The sequence below is a fragment of the Meles meles genome, chromosome 6 (genome assembly GCF_922984935.1).
Source record: "Meles meles chromosome 6, mMelMel3.1 paternal haplotype, whole genome shotgun sequence".
Taxonomy (NCBI): domain Eukaryota; kingdom Metazoa; phylum Chordata; class Mammalia; order Carnivora; family Mustelidae; genus Meles; species Meles meles.
The window spans coordinates 115,719,432-115,737,623 of record NC_060071.1 but is presented as its reverse complement, the minus strand read 5'-3'; the positions used below and the strand labels follow the sequence as shown (position 1 = coordinate 115,737,623).

The following is an 18,192-nucleotide window of genomic DNA, read 5'->3' as shown; positions in this document are numbered from 1 at the left end:
CTAACTTCCCAACCTAAATTACATCCCCCCTGTTACTCTCTCAGAGCGTCCCATTCTCTTCCTTGACACTCATCCCATTGATAACAGTGTATTTCCATTTGTTTATTTAATGACTACCTCTTCCATGAGACTAGAGCCCAGAAGGGGCAGGACATGGGTAGGCCTTAATCACCCTGTTGCCCAAGGGGAAAATGACATGGGAGTACCTGAAAGAAAGAGAGAGGGAGTTTAGTTTAATGCATCTAAGCTTTTTTACGAAAGCTAACGGAATAAATGAAAAGGGTGAATTTCTAAGTGTGTGGAATAACCACAGGGAAGGAAAAATTAGCTTTCATGGGAAAGCAGCCTCCTGACAAACAAAACTGTTAAATGCACAGTCAGAAAGATCCTTGGGAGGGACTACCTCACTCCAGGAGAGGATGCAGGCTTCACGGTCTTAGAGAGAGAAAGAAATCATTCCTGGAATGGGGAATAATTGTAGAAGGTACTGATGTTCAGCTTCAGCCTTGAATTTCAGCCAAACGTGCTGTTGGGCTGTGGCACTGGAAAGTTCATTAGGCAAATGCCTCCCTCAGCATCATTCCTGGCATCCCTGGACCCACGCGCAGTCAGTGGTCCTGGATGTGTGTGCGATGCTATCACACCGACCAGCATCATAACCTCAAAAACAAACACGCCGTGTCATTTAGATTTATTGCTAGTATCTGAATATTCACTTTAGCTAAAAATGAAGTTGGTTCCTATGTTATGTCAGACTTTCTAAAATTTGACTTCTAAAATGTTTAATATTGAAATTGTGATAATAATTTAGAATTTTGCTAAATCTTCAGGTTTATTCTTTTATCCTAGAAGTTAGTTCTATGATGGTGATGTTTGGCTTCAGCCTTATATTGATACATTGATTTCTATCAGCCATTCACTCAGCCTTTCTGCCAAAATGTGTAATATCTTTAATATTCATTAGCATGCTATGACATAACGATATACTTATTACCATCCTTTAAAACACTCATTTTCATAGGCAACAATAAAATGGTAAATGTCAGATTCCTGAAATAAACCCAGACCCCTGATATATTCTACTTCCAGAAAGATCCAAACCCAGGAGGAACATTTTTGTCTTCCACCCACAACTGACCTAAGACCTATGAATTCCTATGAATTCAGGGGATTTAATTTTTTTTATTGTCCTCTGGCACCCTTCCCCAAATACCACTTCTTCCTCCCAGACTATGTAACCTCCAATTCTCCCTCACATCTCAGTAAGAATAAAAGAAAAGTCCAAGGGTTTGTTCTGATGGTGGGTGAAAAGGAACATCAAATGATCAAAGGTCCCTTTCGAAACACAGGGATCACGTGTCCACAGGGCCTCAGACAGCAGACTCAGAACCCAGTCCGGTGAGTCACCAGGGATGCAGCAGCGAGGCACAAAGACCCCCTGAAGCAATCACACCCCTCACCACCACCAAGTCCCTCTGCCTCTAGAGAACATGCCCCCTTCAGCTGTTTGTTGACTGATTTGTAAAAAAACACTCTGTTTTCTCTTTAGCACAAATGGCAGAGTACAACACATATTTTTCCGTATTTTTATTTTTCCATTTAATATACCTTGGAGATTATTCTAAGATAGAAACCGTGTTTAAATAAAAACTTGGAAGAAATAAACAAATTGTTTTTAAAAACCTATTTGGCAAAAATGTTATTTAAGTAGAGTTGACACACACTGGTTGTATTAGTTTCAGCTTCTGAGCTGTGGAAACCAATGGCTTCATTTCCTAATCTCCAGCTGTGGCTCCGGACGAGCAATAACTCATTTATTGAGGACTGAGCTTTAGGTTAATACAGAGATTTAGTTCAGCAGTTTGGGAAAGACTCCTAGTTAGTTGGTATCTTCCCTCGTTCCTTCCCCAGGGAAGAAAAATGATGACCTTCTCATCTGCCTTTCCCTTTTTCCAATTTGCCTTTTCCAATTGTTTTCTGCCTTGGCTGATCAGAATTTTCAGAAGAAAATTTCTTTTTCAAGGAAATAGTGGCAAAATATAATGGTGGTAAAAAAAGACACAAAAGGAACTCGGGCCAGAACCACGCATGATGTCCCAGTAAAACCAGAGCACTCAGAGCCTGACTAGCCTGGAATTATTCTGTTTAGTCTCCGAAGCACAGGACTCAGGGCTCAGGCAGGACCTCAGCCTCGCCCTGCTTCCCAGCCAGAGCGAATCAGCCAGCAGCGCAATGGCCCTTTGTTCAGAGGGGGTCAAGGCAGAGTGCGGGGTCACTAAGATAAAACCATGACCACACACAGTTTCGGACTCCTAATCTGTTCTGATGGCTGGAAATATGACACAGGATGGTTCTGGAGAAACAACTTGGGACTGGGAGAGACATGTTAATAGAGGGATGAAATAGCCTCATGGAATCTAGCGTGATACATTATAAACTACAAACAAGGAAAAGCAAAGGTTCAACTTAAACAATAAGTTTAAGTTAAGCTTATAATCCCCTTTATGGAATTCCTGACATCAAATTGCTTAGAAACCTTCAACTTGCTAAGTGCCGAGGGAAACAAAAGGCACTGTGTGTTCTCCCTGGAGACTGCATCCTTGGGAGCGGCGCCACAGTGACCAATAAGGGCCGGACTGGGAGAAGCTCAGACTCATCACCTCTTCCCAGTCAAAGCACAACACACATCAAGAGAATCCAACCTTTGCCATCTCCTGGACTCAAAGTGCCAACAAAAAATAAAACCTCAAGAGTTCTGATCCGAACCACCAGAGCACCAGGTCACGACTAAGCAACAGAAACATGAATTTCCCCTCCCCATCATCAGACCTCAGAGTCCAGGCCTTAAGGGGTCTCCCCATGTAACACCTGATGGCTCAGATCAAGGAGAGCATCTCCTCTAAACAGCTTTGTAACAGAGGAAGGAGTTGGGGTCATTAGCTTACCAGGTGGCCACAAGGTCAAGGTCAAGAAACCCTTCTCCCAACAGACTTATCCCTTGAGGTTGAACAGGCTCAAGGAGGAAAGAAGAAAGACTCGCACAAGAGGAGGTGTCTCCCTGATCCCCCCACACTCCTAACCACAGCTTACCTTGGTACAAGGTGGTTGAACTTGTAAGAACTGAAGACATCCTGGATCTTTTCTTCTACTTTTGCCTGGTAAGAATGCAGAAGATGGGAGAGAGAAAACAAATACGGATGAGTCCTCTGTCAACTTTTTCTTCCAGTTGCCACAAATGTCCATTGGCTACAATTGCTTGGTGTGGTTTTTGTACTTCATAGGACTGTAAGCCCCGATTCAAGGGCTCTGCAGGATGGCGGGCTCAGGACAGATGAAGCAGAGAGAATGTCCTGTACCATGATGGCATTACACTCGACTTCTCCAGTCAACTACCCATCTATCCAAACTAATGGCGGTCCTGGAGTTTGGCTCACTGGCACCAGCTAGGGAGCAGACAAAGCATTTTGCTTGAGAGATTTATTCTTGCCTGCTCTATGAAGTTGTTTAGGTGTTCGCTTAACTGGCCATTCACAAATACAAAATTAATTTCTGCTAAGGGTCATACCTTTTAATGTCAGACTGAACCATTTAAATACAGATGGAACATTAAAATTCAATCTGTATTTAAATTCCTTATGGGATTTACAAGAACATCAATCATGGAAACACCAACGAAACAGCACATCTGGTCATTGGTCCTATGTCACACACAGCACTCAACAGTCCCATAATATACAGGATCTCAGAAAGCCAGGTCACAAATCCAGATCGCCTGTTTCCACCACGACATGGTCACACAGTTCAGCTTCTGTAAGGAAAGGATACAGCAGTGCAGAAGTGGGCTGGTTAACAGGAGACAGGGTTTCTCCTTCACTGGTATCCCTGTTCTTGGTAGTGAGGCATGTCCTCATTGAGATTTCAAGATACATCATAATGTCCTCTCTGGGAATTTCAAAATGTATTCTTTATTTCTGAATGGTCCACTGAGTTACAGCATCTAGGGCCTTGACGTATGTGCAAGAATTATTTGTGATGATGAGGGGAGCAATGATGTGAGTCATCTAAAATGGCAGCCAATCTAAAATTCATTTATACTTGGTTTCACGATATACTTTGGTATTTGCCTCTGAACATGAGTTTGAGGGATATTTCAAAAAACAGACTGAAATCACTGTAAGAATCTGACTCATGAGGAATAGGGAAGTTGTCCCAATTCTTCATAATTCTTTTCCTTTCTAGACTCTCACACAAGACTAACATAAAGCACCAGCCTAAAAGGAAGACAGACTGCATTTCTCAGTTACGCCTTCTTTAGCTGTAAGCTGAAAGGGACAGAAAAATATACAAGAAACATACGTCAGTAAGATCATGCAAGAAAGATTTGCCTATAATATTTTATGAGAGCTAAGTGACTCTTTAAGTGAATCGATGAATTCTGAATGAAACAAAACCAACTGGGAGGAAAACTCACTTTGTTTGCCCAAATACAAGCTGACTCAAGTCCACACGACTTAATAATATTCCAAGGCCAGGGCGCCTGGGTGGCTCAGTGGGTTAAAGCCTCTGCTTTCAGCTCAGGTCATGATCTCGGGGTCCTGGGATGGAGCCCCGCATCGGGCTCTCTGCTCAGCAGGGAGCCTGCTTTCCCCTCCCCACCCCCCGCCTGCCTGCCTCTCTGCCTACTTGTGATCTCTGTCAAATAAATAAATAAAATCTTTAAAAAATAATAATAATATTCCAAGGTCCATGGATGAGCCCATTATCGCCTTAGCATTCTGACACTGAGATCCTTGAGAAAAGGGCCCAGCCAAGAACTCCTTCATGAGCAGACCCACCTTCGGCTCCCCCTCGGACAACAAAAGCAACCAAGAACTAGCTGAGGAGAAGAGTTTTACTGCTAAACTAGGATACCTGACAGACAGAGGCAGAAAGTGCTTAAAATATTCCCAACACTGTGTCATTTCTCTTCGGAGCTCCTAATCACTCTTCAGCAGAATGAACAAGTGATATTCCAAAGCAGTTAGTAACAGACTCAACGGTCTGAAAATCTAAGTTATGAATTCTAATAAATACCTGAGTATTATAGGCCAGCTGTTCATTAAAATGGCCAAATAACAATTCCCTTTATCTTCTCTTAAGAACTGGTAGATGTTTCTAATAGCTTCATTGAGATATCATTCACGCACCATTCAACTCACCCATTTGAAGTATATGATTCAGTGGCTTTTAGTACATTCACAGAGTTGTGCCTCCATTACCACAATCACTTTTAGGATATTTCCACTAACCCCAAGAGAAATCCCGCACCCCTTAGAAGTCACCCCCAACCCTTCATCTTCCCCAGCCCTGTCAACTATTCACCAACTTTCTATCTTTATGATTTGCCTATTCTGGATACTTCATATAAATATAATCACACAACATACGGTCCTTCGTGACTCTCTTCTTTCATTCAGCATAATGTTTTCAAGCTTCATCTATGTTGGGGCATGAACCATTACTTCATTTCTTTTTATTGCCAAGTAATATTCCATTTTATGAATATATCGCATTTTTTAAATCTGTTATTCATCCGCTGATGGGCATTTGGGTTGTTCTCATTTGGGGGCTATTATGAATAAAGTCGCTAGGAACATTCTTGTGTAAATTTTCAAATGGATGTGTGTTTTCATTTCTACTTAGGTATAAGTATGTACCTGGGAGTGGAATTGCTGGACCATATGGTCACTCTATGTTGACTCTTTAAGGGACTATCAGACTGTTTTCCAAAGCAGTCATAGCATTTTATATTCTCACCAGCAACGTATGAGTATTCTAATTTCTTCACAACCTCACCAACACATGTTACTCTCTGTGGTTTTGATTATATCCATCCTAGTGGGTGTGAAGCAATATTTCATTGTAGTTTTGATTGCAGTTCTGTCATGGCTAATGATGTTGAGCATCTTTCTACAGGCTTATTGGAGATTTATATATCTTCTTTAGAGAAATATCGATTCAAATACGTCTTTTTTTAAATTGGGCTGCCTTTTTATTATTGAATTATAATAACTTCTTATATATTCTAGATACAAGTCCCTTATCAAATACATGATTTACAAAAATTTACTCCCATTTTATGGGGCACCTGGGTGGCTCAGTTGGTTGAGCGACCGACTCTTTGTTTTGGCTCGGGTCGTGATCTCAGGGTCATCATGGGATCAGGCCCATGTTTCAGGGTCATGGGATTGGGCCCCCTCCCCACTCAGCAAGGAATCTACTTGAGATTCTTTCCCTCTGCCCCCCCGTCCCCACTCTCACTCTCTCTTTCAAAATGGATAAGTGAACCCTTTAAAAAAATTTTACTCCCATTCTAAGTATCGTCTTTAGGAACTGGTATATTTTAGAAAAAGATCACCTTAGAGCACACAGATTGGTTTCTAGAGTACAACTTTTAAAATAATACTTAGCAATAAGCTGGCAAAATTTTTTTTGACACATAGTAATGGATTAATATAGAAATTAAAAAGAACTCATCTGTGAGGAGAAAACCAAAGTCATCTCCAAAACATGCAACATCCTTTTTTGCCTTCCCTTCTCCCCATATGGCCTGCCAAGTGTTATATAAAATCTGAGTAAATTTGTTACCGAGAAGATGCAAGCATTCTTTGCTCCGATTTGTGGAGCAGAAGGATAGGAAGAAAGTTAGTTGTATACAAAGGAGTTACCATAACAGGTATGAGTCTGCCATCCTTAGAAAGGCCAGCTTGAACGGTTGACCCTTGGCTGGTATACAGAAACCTCAACTTGGGAGGGTCCCCACCATCCCAAGAACTGATGCATGGCTCACTGTGCTAAAACTGCATAAACCTTATTTATGCTCAACAGCTACTTTTTTCTGGGAGTCTGTAATTTTAAGATGTGCTAGGCAGAATGCATATGTGACCGACCCCCAGTAAAAACTATGATCCTCTGAGAAGCCTCTGAGAAGCTTCTCTGGTAGGCAACACTTTGCATGTATAGTCACAATTTGACGTTTGAGAAATTAGGTACATCCTATGTGACTCCACTGAGAGAGGACCCTTGGAAGCTTTTGTCTGGTTTCCTCCAGAGTACACTATGAGTCCTTCACTGGCTGATTTTGCTTTGTAGCCTCTTGCTGTAATAAATCATAACCGTGAGTACAACTTTGCTGAGTTCTTTGAATCCCTGCAGTGAATGAACTAGAGGTGGTCTTGGGGACCTCTAATACATTAATAGATTTAGAAATTTAATCTTAATTAAGGGAGGCAGTCATAACAACTGCTTAATATCTATAGGCAAGATCTATTACTAAATTCCTTTTTCAAAATTCATCAAAATTCTCACTTTTTTTTTTTTTTTTAAGATTTTATCCATCCATCTGACAGAGAGAGAGAGATCACAAGCAGGCAGAGAGGCAGGCGGGGGGCGGGGGGGGAAGCAGGCTCCCCGATGAACAGAGAGCCCGATGTGGGGCTTGATCCCAGGACCCTGAGATCATGACCCGAGCCGAAGGTAGAGGCTTAACCCACTAGGCCACCCAGGTACCCCCAAATTCTCACTTTAAATATAAGAGAACTGACATTAAGAATGAAAAAAACAAAGTTACCTCAGTCATGAAAACTCTGAACACTATATAGCTCTCAAATCAGAATTCTTTTTTAAAAAATCAGCTTCAATACTGCATAGGGATTCTAAACCATGCCCACTTCCCCTGAGCTCTCATTTTATCTTGGATTTCCATGCTTTCTTTCCATCCCAAAGGAAAAGACTATTATATTCTAGTCAATCTCTCCCATGAGAACGCCAATAGGCAAGGCAGTCACCAACGGGGTACAATACAAAGACTGATTAACAGCCCCATAACAACAGGTAATTTTCTTTTGTATACATAGCAAAGAGTCCATAGGTTCATTTCTCTTGGGCACAGGGCACACAGCTCATGACCATGTTAATGAAAGTGATATGACTCTTTGGGGAGAAGGGATGACAGCCAAAAGCATTAGATCTGTTTCAGAAACACTGCTATATGAAATGTTATAAGAAAGGCCACTGGGATTAATCACTAGAAGACTCAGTCCCAAGGGTTTAGCTCTTCAAAGTTCTTAAATAGCCTGGGAGAAAAAAAAAGTAACAAGAGGCTAGTTCAAAACACACACACACACACACACACACAGAGATAGAGAAATTCCTGGGACAATAGGGGAAATTTAAATTTTTAAATGGGATATTAGATATTATAGAATTTTTTAAATTTTCTTAGGTATGATATTAGTGTCCTTATGTAGAATATTATTCTTTAGAAATGCATGTTTTATTATCTTATTATCAGATTCAGGAAAAAATATTGGCATATACATATATACACATGTTGTGTATACATACACACACACACAAAATTGTGTCCTGGCTAGATGATCCATTGGTTTATCTCCTCTTTTGTCCTTAACTAGGCTGTTTCACACTCCATAGATATAGAAGTTAATTTGTAGAAAACTGATAGTTATGCAAATATTTCTACCCATATGCATATGGTATCTGGTAAAATGCAATTAATGATCATGGAATGTATACTGACCAGTTTTGCTATGCCTTTGTAATTTCACCTCAGCATTCCTTAAGTGCCTGCGCTTGTGTGGCACATTGAGTTCTCTTCTGAACTGGTTATCACATCCTATCAATTCCATGAGTTAAATCTTTGATGTGTTCATTTTATAATTGCATGAGTCTTGATTTTATCCTCTTTTAAAATTTATCCTTTAACAGTTTATATGAAGGACAAAGGTTAGGTAGAGGGTAAACAGGTGCTGTCAATTTTTTGGTATATTTGAAATTTTTTATAATAAAATGTTGGAGGGAATCATTAAGAATCAAAACAAAACAAAAAACTTAATACCCAAATTTCACCATGACTACTGTATCTAGGCATAAGAAAGATTTCTGGAAAGTCAAACACATTTGCAGATACACATACAGTGCATCCATATCCCAACTAAACCGTGACTTTTATACTTCTGTGGCCATGTCTGCATCCCCAAATTTTAGCAAGGATCCTACCAAACTGGTTTGCCCAGAATCCCCCAACCTTAATATCTGATCATCCTCAGTATCTGACTGGGTTCCTCATCCTCCATCTTCCCTCAGTGATGTCTGCTCACGCTGCCTGCCTTTAGGAGGACGCCCATGAAATTGGCTTAGCTAGAATTCCTTCTTTCGCCTGACCATTCCTTTTAGTAAGTTTCCATCCAGCAATCCCTCCACCTTGCTCCTTGGCTATAAATCCCCACTTTCCCTTGTCATATTCAGAGTTGAGCCCAATCTTTCTCCCCTAAGCAAAAGTCACTGTAGTAATAAAGTCTTGAATAGAGACTTCCTTTTACAAGTGTCGCAAATAGCTTTTTCCTTAACAATACCACCCACAACCACCGGCAGAGTGACTAAAGTTGAAAAAACCAACAACACCAAATGTTGGCGAGGCTGTAGAGCAACCAGAACTCTTGTTATATAATGCAAGTGAGGGTATAAAATTTAAAGGATAGCAGTTTCTTATAAAACTCAGCATACACCCACCCTATGATCCAACAATTCTGCTTTTAGGTCTTCGCTCAACAGAAATGAAAACATACGCTCATAAAAAGACTTCTGCGTGTAGCATTTATAGCCGTTAATATCCAAAATCTAGAAATAGCTCAATTGTCCATCAAGAGAAGAAGGGATTAAAAAAAAAATCAACGGGGCGCCTGGGTGGCTCAGTGGGTTAAGCCTCTGCCTTTGGCTCAGATCGTGATCTCAGGGTCCTGGGATCAAGCCCCGCATCGGGCTCTCTGCTTGGCAGGGAGCTTGCTTCTTCCTCTCTCTCTGCTGCCTCTCTGCCTACTTGTGATCTCTGTCAAATAAATAATAAATAAAATCTTTTTTAAAAAAAATTAACAACCGTGTTGAAAGGAGAACTGCAGGCCCCAAATAAAGTCACTTATGCTAGGTCACCGAACTGGGGCTTAATACCTAACCTAACTGCACTTTCAATCTCCCCCAGAACGTAATCTTTTTTTTTTTTTTAGAATTAATTTATTTATTTGACACAGAGAGATCACAAGTAGGCAAAGAGGCAGGCAGAGAGAGAGAGAGGAGGAAGCAGGCTCCCCACTGAGCAGAGAGCTGGATGCGGGACTCCATCCCAGGACCCTGAGATCATAACCAGCAGAGGTGCCCCGCCCCCCCTCCCCCCCAAGAAATGTAATCTTAACCAGTCAAGAATTTTCTGGTCAGTACCAATAAAGTAACCTGCCCCATGGGCCCTCTCTATGGACCTTACCATGGGAAGGGGGACCTCACCCAAAATAAGTATTTTCTTCCACGTGCCTTTATTTTTTTTTTTAAGATTTTATTTATTTATTTGACGGACAGAGATTACAAGTAGGCAGAGAGGCAGGCAGAGAGAAAGAGGAGAAAGCAGGCTCCCGGAGGAGCAGAGAGCTGGATGTGGAGCTCGATCCCCTGGGATCTTGACCTGAGCTGAAGGCAGAGGCTTTAACCCACTGAGCCACCCAGGCGCCCCTTCTGTGTACCTTTAAAAAACCTTTCCCTTTCTGTAGCCCTTTGGAGTTCCTTTCTACTTGCTAGATGGAATGTTGCCTGATTAATGAATTGGTTAATAAAGCCAATTACATCTGCTAATTTATTCAGTTGAATTTTGGTCTTTTAAGATTTGGTGGCAGCACTGGGATCCAAAGCAAACTCGTGGTGGCATCTGGAGACAGCAAGAAACAGGTCTGGTGCCCCCGCAAACCCTTCTGAGTTCATGCTCTTTCTTGCCATTTCTGAGGGCTGCCGGCGAGCTCTGGGTGGAGCTCCCCATCTGACTGGTTTCCCAGTCTAGGGTTACTAGTCGGTCCACCCCCAGTCCTTAGCCCTTGGTTGAATCTGCAATTCCACACTGGAATCCCCTCCCCAGTTCCAGTCCACGGTCTGGACGGCCAGTTTAATCCAGACTGGAAATTGCTGGTGATGCACACAGGGCCTTGTATTAGCCAGTCTGCAGTAACTTCTAAACCCGAGCCCTCGGTTCTGTCTTCAGACTCCATGCTGGGAACTAGTGGTGGCAGTAGCAATTCTCCATTTGTTTGGAATCAGCCCATGGTCCCCCTTCTTTGAGGTCAGCTGGTTTAGTCTTTTCCCCAGTCCCTAGTTCTTTGGTTCCTGCTGGTGTCCACATTCCCATCTCAGTTGGTTTGGTTTCTGTTAATGTGCACATGAGGTAAAGGCTTAACTAAGAGAAAAATAATAAATTAATAATAATAGAATGGGATCCTCAGAATCTAAAGAATTAAGTGTTCACCTTCTGTCACATCTGCTTATTTTATACCTAAGAACTATGGCCCCAGAAGCTATAAATGTCTACAAGCCTGTTTCGTGTCCTAAAGAACTTAGCTTGATAACTGTCAGGAGCCCCAAACTAATGCCAGACAGAATAAGGCCAGTCAGAGGCACAGAATAATTTCCATTATGGTAAATCGTAAAAAGCAGCTCATGCATTTGGTACTTTTCCTTCCACGGCTTCTATCTAAAGCCAATCTAGGGGCGACTGCGTGGCTCAGTCGTTAAGCATCTGCCTTTGGCTCAAGTCATGATCCCAGGGTCCTGCGATTGAGCCCCACATTGGGCTCCCTGCTCAGCGGGAAGCCTGCTTCTCTCTCTCCGGCTTCCCCTGCTTCTGTTCCTTCTCTCACTGTGTGTGTGTGTGTGTGTGTGTGTGTGTGAAATAAATAAAATCTTTTAAAAATAAATTAATTAAGTAAAATAAAGCCAATCTAGGGGCATCTGGGTGGCTCAGTTGTTAAGTATCTGCCTTCAGCTCAGGTCATGATCCCAGGGTCCTAGGATGGAGACCCGCATCGGGCTCCCTGCTCAGTGGGAAGTCTGCTTCTCCCTCTCACACTCCCCCTGCTTGTGTTCCCTCTCACGCTGTCTCTCTCTGTCAAGTAAGTAAATCTTTAAAAGCAAATAAATAAATAAGGCCGATCTAATGACGCACCAACTTTTATATCATGAACTATCACGTCCCTTCTTCCAACATCTCCCTCCCTCTCCGAGAGGAGGACCCTTCCAGAAAGTGGATTTGCTGCCTAACACTCATGTTAATGCTGAAGACCCAGGAAAAGAATCATTAGTAGATTAAATATAAGGCAAGGATTTTTTTTTAAAATCCTCAGGAAAAACAAATCACTTTATAAGCAATCCTTACAACGTACATCTGCCTATAGGGAGTTCTTTCAATCCTTTATTTTAAATACAAAATAGCAGTTGGGGTTGACATAATCAGTCTAAAACAACTTCAGTCAGTTTGTTTTGGTTGCTGATAGAGGTAAGCTGATGGTATCAGGAAAGATGACAAATTAAGCACAGATTTAGCCATTATTCCTGAGGATAGGAACTCACACTTCTACATGTTAAATTGCCTCTGTAAATCCTTTAAAGATCATTTTAAAAAGTAAACAAACAGTAGTTAAGTTGTGGTGATCACAGATACACACCAACTGGACACGTTGTAAAAGGGTCCTAATGTTACACAAGTAGGTACCTGTAACTTGGGATAGAATATGCTTAACAATATTCAAAAGGGATTTATCTCAAAAAAACCAAAAATGTGGTCTTGAGAAATACATTGGTTGACCCAAAATGTGGCTCCAGCAAGATAAAAATACTAAGGTCAAAGATGTATGTGAAGATTTTGGAGAAAATTTTTTTATAAATAAAGAGGAAAAACAGTATTTCTAAATTAGTGTGATTTTACAAAGTGTGTGATTCTAGAAAGGTACATGTACCTAGATATAAAATCTAAATTTTGTAGGTAGGCATTTGATTTGTTTACACAAATTTAAAGTACGTGTATTTTTCAAGTTGACCAAATAACTTTTTTTTTGGACTTTTTAATAGGAAAACTGAGGGAAATTTGATATTTGGAATTATCTTAGAGTTGAGCAACATGATACATGCTGAATTTCAATAAAGCAAAACCAATTCACCATAGGTAGCCTGCTGACTGTGTGACCAAGCAGAGCTCTGGTCCCTTGCATCAGAAGAGCAAAAAACTAGTAAGTTTGATCGTATTTAGTGACTTGTTTCACCTCCATTTAATAATCTTTCAGAGATTATAACTTGAAATAAGTCAACAGAAGATGTCCAGGATTCATTCCTGGACCCCTGATGTTCCCTCCGTCAGGAGCTGCAGTGGCACAACGCACAACACTTGAAGCCAGCTCCCCAGCCTGTCTCCAGCCCTCTCCACCCCACCCCCAACCCCACTGGCTTCACCCACCCAACTGACCTAATTTCCTACCACAGCCAACCAGCCCCCTCCATGCCTGGTATGGTGGAGTCTTCGTCCCTAACATCTCCTCTGACTGGAATGGCTACCCACCAATTCCATCCTTTACAAGCCAACATTCTCCATGAAGTTGTCCTGACCACCTCAGCCCACAACACATGGCTTCCACTCCCCCAAACCCTTGTGCACTGCAATCATAATGTAGCACTTACTTACACACTTACACGCTTTTGTAAATCATTCTGTGGTTGCCTCCGGCATATTCTTTTTTCTCTCTAAGAAAAAAGAATTTTGAGGGCGGGAACTAAGACTGATAATCCTTCCAGATACTCCTCACAATTGACTGTCATTTAACTGAATGCTGTCTAATGACCTCATGCCACTTCAAGTGGAGGATACTAAGGACAAACGAAAAGAAAAACAGGAGTCGTACCTTCTGTAAACAATAGTTTTTGGCAAACCTACTACCTCTGAGACTGTGCTGGTATTAATTCACCGGCCTGAATCACAGAGCATTTGCAAAAGGGGAAATGCAGATAGCACAAAAAAGGAAGACAATCACGTCTTGTTTTCTAGAGTTGTAAAAGGTTCTCCAAGCACCAAGCCGGTCAGGAAACAGCTTGTCCAGGCAGAAATCTTTACAAATACCTAGAACCTGACCACTGCTCAGTATCTTCACCACCACAGCCTGAGCTAAGCTACCATCATCCATCACCTGGAGTACTGCAACAGCCTCCTAGCGGGTCCCCCTGCACCCCTCCTCACCTCCTCACAATCCCAACAGTGACCGACATGGGCCTATGAAAATGCTAGTCAGATTGGGTCGAAACTCTCAAATCATGGATCAGTCTGACTCCTGGCAGGAAAGAGATAGCACATCCGAAGTGGGTGATGTGAGGAGAGTTTATCAAAGAACTAGTTACACAAACCATAAGAGACTCTTAATCTCACAAAACAAATGGAGGGCTGCTTGGGGGGAGGGGGTTCGGGAGAGGGTGGTGGGGTTATGGACATTGGAGAGGGTATGTGCTATGGTGAGTGCTGTGAAGTGTGTAAACCTGGTGATTCACAGACCTGTACCCCTGGGAATAATAATACATTAGATGTTTATTTTTTTTTAATTAATTAATTAAAAAAAAAAAAGAACTAGTTACAAAAGTGTGGGCAGGTATAGGGAAACCACAAGAGAGAGTGCAGTGCCCTAGGGCAGGCAACACAGGGGGTACCCGATCTCCACCTAGGCCTGAAAAAGTGTGAAGAGAAGGAGAGGGTGCCCGAGAGCTCCAATGAAAGGTGCCTGCGAAGAGTCATGACCTCAAGTCTAGAGACCCCCTCCAGAACACACAATCTGTCAGGAAAGGAGTTAATGCGCTGATCTCAGCCTCCGTCTCCCTCACTCCCTATCAGTACACCCCATGGCCAAATACACCAGGAAGCCGTAGGGCAAGGGAGCCTGTCCGTGCAGATCCACCTCTAGGGGCACAACTGCAGAGCAGGGTGGAAAAGGATAGAGTGGATGTGGGGAGGTGACAAAAAGTTATCCAGCCAAATGGCTCCCCATCTCAGTCAGGGTAACTGAAAGTATACTTACAATGGTTGATAAGGCCCTACGTGATCCGACCTCATGTCCTATTCTCCCGTTTACTAACCTCTGTCCTTACAGTGACCACTCACTCCACTCACTCATCAGGCGCTAGGGAGGCCTCAGGGCCTTTATACTTGCTGCTTTCTCTGCCCGAAATGCTTCTCCCCCAGACACACACACGGCTTATTCCCTCACTTACTTCAGGTCTCAGCTCAAGTGGCAAGCACATCATCAGATGTTCTCCCTTACCACCTGATATAAAAACCTTTCCGGCTCCTTCCCCACCCATTCCTGGCATACTTCATCTCTCTTATCCTGTTTCTTTTTTTCCACAGCACTTCTTATTAAAATCAGACAGACAGACAGATGGAGATTTAGATAGATAGATAGATAAGATACAGAGTTTTTTTCCCCCTTTTTTGTTGACTGCCTTCCTGGCCTGGAAGAAAAGTTTCATAAAGGCACCAACTTGGCCTCTTTTGTTTACTGCCTTATGTCCAGTGTCTTGAAGAAAGCCCGGCACATAGAAGACACTCAAGTATGTGTTGAACAAATAAAAACATGAATGAATAGAACAGAAGAATCCCTAGCTAAGGGCTCCTTACACTGTTTATAGCTTCCATTCCTATTATCAAATTGTTGCTTAACAAATAAATACAGTCTCCTGATAATCAGACAAGGAACAGGAGATAAGCATTTGTTCTTATTGGCAATAGCACAAAATTAAACCCTGCCAGTAAATCCCTATGAACAAACAGACAGAACCAAAAGAATAACCAGCGTCTTCTGTAGACAATTCCTCCGGACAAGGTTGGTACTTCTTAGGAGTATATATCATCATTAACCTACCCACCTAGTACCTAAGCCTGTTTTCTCATCTGTGAAATGGAAAAGGATTGAGTGACACAATGTATGGAGAGCATTTAGCACAGAACTGGGGCTCAGTAACGGGATACTACTATGATTATTAGTAGTGTTGCCACTGAAGTAACCATTTGTATGAGAGACTGCATCATCTTCCTGCTCTCTGGAATGGTTTATCCCAGACTTTTAAAATGTGAACTAGAAGAATGACATGGAAAGGACAAACAAGATGCTCTACTATCTATCACATAGTTAGGCCTCGATTTGAAACACACCCTATAACAGCACCCAGTCTTGGCCTTGGCTAACCCTCTGGCAGCCCAGAATCGTGTTCCATCCATTTTTGCATCACTTATTATGCCTTGACATTTAAAATAAAAGTGCCAGTATTTCTGGCAGGAACTAAGCAGGGATACTCGGCTAAAAAAATAAAGTAGTAGAGGAAAAAGAGCAGATCAGTAAAACTTCTGATAATGTTCCTGGTTTTGACTTGCTCCTTTAACCATGGAAGTCTCCGTCCTATTCTCTAAATTAATAGACCAGCTTCTGACTCCCTTTTCTCCACCAGTATTCTGTTCATATCCTTATCTTCTGGGTCAGTTAATTACATAAAAAGTGACCCAACAGTCTTATACCACATGAAAAGGAAAAGGCTTGACCTGAATAAACTCTACAGTCTGTCACTTAGGAATACAGCAAAGATCCTGTAGGTTTTTCATTCATGAGAGACTTCTTTACAATCTTTTACAAATAACTTCTGTAGAAAGACACACTGGTAGGCTAACTAAGCTGGGGAGCTAAATTCAAAAGGAAAGGGTTAAACCCCATGTAGCATAAATCTCCAGTTATAATATTCTTTCAGCTACTACGTGTATAACTGTGTACTCAAGTCCTTGTTTTTTGTTATGAATTTATAATTATATTCATAGTCACAAATATAAAATATGATAACCACCATTACTAATTTTGCCTAAATGCAGGCTTCCAAGTTCAGGTATGAAAGTCAAAGCACGTTCCTCCGAGGTTAAGCCTGGGAACTGATCTTACTAAGAGATCTTATTTTATTTGTTAGTACTAAAGCCTGATGCTTACTTGTTAGTACTAAAAAGAATCATCTCAACCACTTCTAGTGACAGATGGGCAAACATTTCCACAATAACTTGGGAACAATTCCAAATGGAAAATGAAAAGAAAAACAAGAGCTCACTACTCATTCCTCAAGCACTTTTCAAAGTGACAGGTTGGAGGCCACAGTGAATGAACGGTAAGTCGTCTAAAAATGTATGATTTTATTGTAGCGCTTTCCAGACAGTACTGTTTTTCTCAACCATGCTGTGCCATGCTCTTGGTCCGAAACTTTTCTTTGTATTTCCAGCGTTTAACATTGTGTCCAATACTCTGTTGGTGCTCGATTGAATGACTATTAAAATGCCCATCCACAAGGCAGGCCCTACACCTAGCAGTGCAGGTCAGAAATTAAACAGACCCTGGAATGGCATGACCACAGTCTGGCCGCTTCTCGTCCCCTCTATGTCCCAAAACTACGGGCAGGTGAGGAAAGTGCACTATACATCTGAAAACCTCCCGATGTCCCGGCCGAATGAAACGGGCTGTCTGACCCGCCTGAGCTGCTTTAGTCCTCCAGGCACAGAACGCGATTCTCCCCGCTTCCTTAGCCAGAGAGGACCCAGGTACTATCCTCCCCTCCAAACCAACCCTGATAACGACCCCTCCCCAACCCGGCCCCACAAACGCTCCATTCCTCAACAGAACCAAGCCTGGAAGCCCAGAGCGTCCCAGAGAGGAGGCACCGCCGTGCACTGTGGGAGTAGTAGTTCCCCGGTGAGTTCCGCACGCCTACGGCCCCGCGGACGGGACTCCCGCTCCCAGAAGTCCCCGCGTGGGCGCCTCGCTCAGTCTGGCCACCTCACCTGTTCTATGGACGTGACTGTTTCCACCGAGTCGTCCTGCAACCGCTCCCGCGCGTGCTCGGGCCTCAGACTGTACAGCGGCTCTGACCAGACATGGGAGGAAGATGGAGGGCAATAGTAGGTGAAGGAACTCGGAGAAGCCATGATCAGGAGAGCAGCAGGCGGTGTATAGGACTCCCTTCGTCAAACAACAACGCGCATTGAAACTCAAGCGGGCTAAGGAGCTACGGAGAGCGGGTAGCGTCAAAAAGACTTTGAACGCGAATCTCTCTCCACCCACCTACACTTCTTCAGGCAGCGAGTTACTAGGATGCTGCCGCCCCCCATTGGGCAGAGGAGTTGCTGCAGGAGGCTCAGCTTCCTGGCGCTCAAGGAAGGATATGTCTATCCATCTGGATTTCATTTTAGAGAGACGATGTAGGACGCCTCTGTTCGTTATGCAAATTAACGCACGCACGCACACTTCAACGCCGTGCTAATTGTCA

The 18,192-nt window shown here is 42.6% G+C and overlaps 1 protein-coding gene across 1 annotated transcript in view; it reads right to left on the bottom strand.

The window, feature by feature from the left end:
• Positions 1–17,991, bottom strand: part of FNTB (farnesyltransferase, CAAX box, beta) — a 64,666-nt gene extending 46,675 nt beyond the window's left edge. Inside the window, exons 1-2 of the mRNA XM_046007155.1 lie at positions 17,708–17,991; positions 3,091–3,155 (exon numbers count right to left, since the gene is read on the bottom strand). Of these exons, the coding sequence (XP_045863111.1) occupies positions 3,091–3,155; positions 17,708–17,851 (209 nt within the window). The 5' untranslated portion in view covers positions 17,852–17,991. The remainder of the gene's footprint in view (positions 1–3,090; positions 3,156–17,707) is intronic.
• Positions 17,992–18,192: the final 201 nt, after the last annotated feature.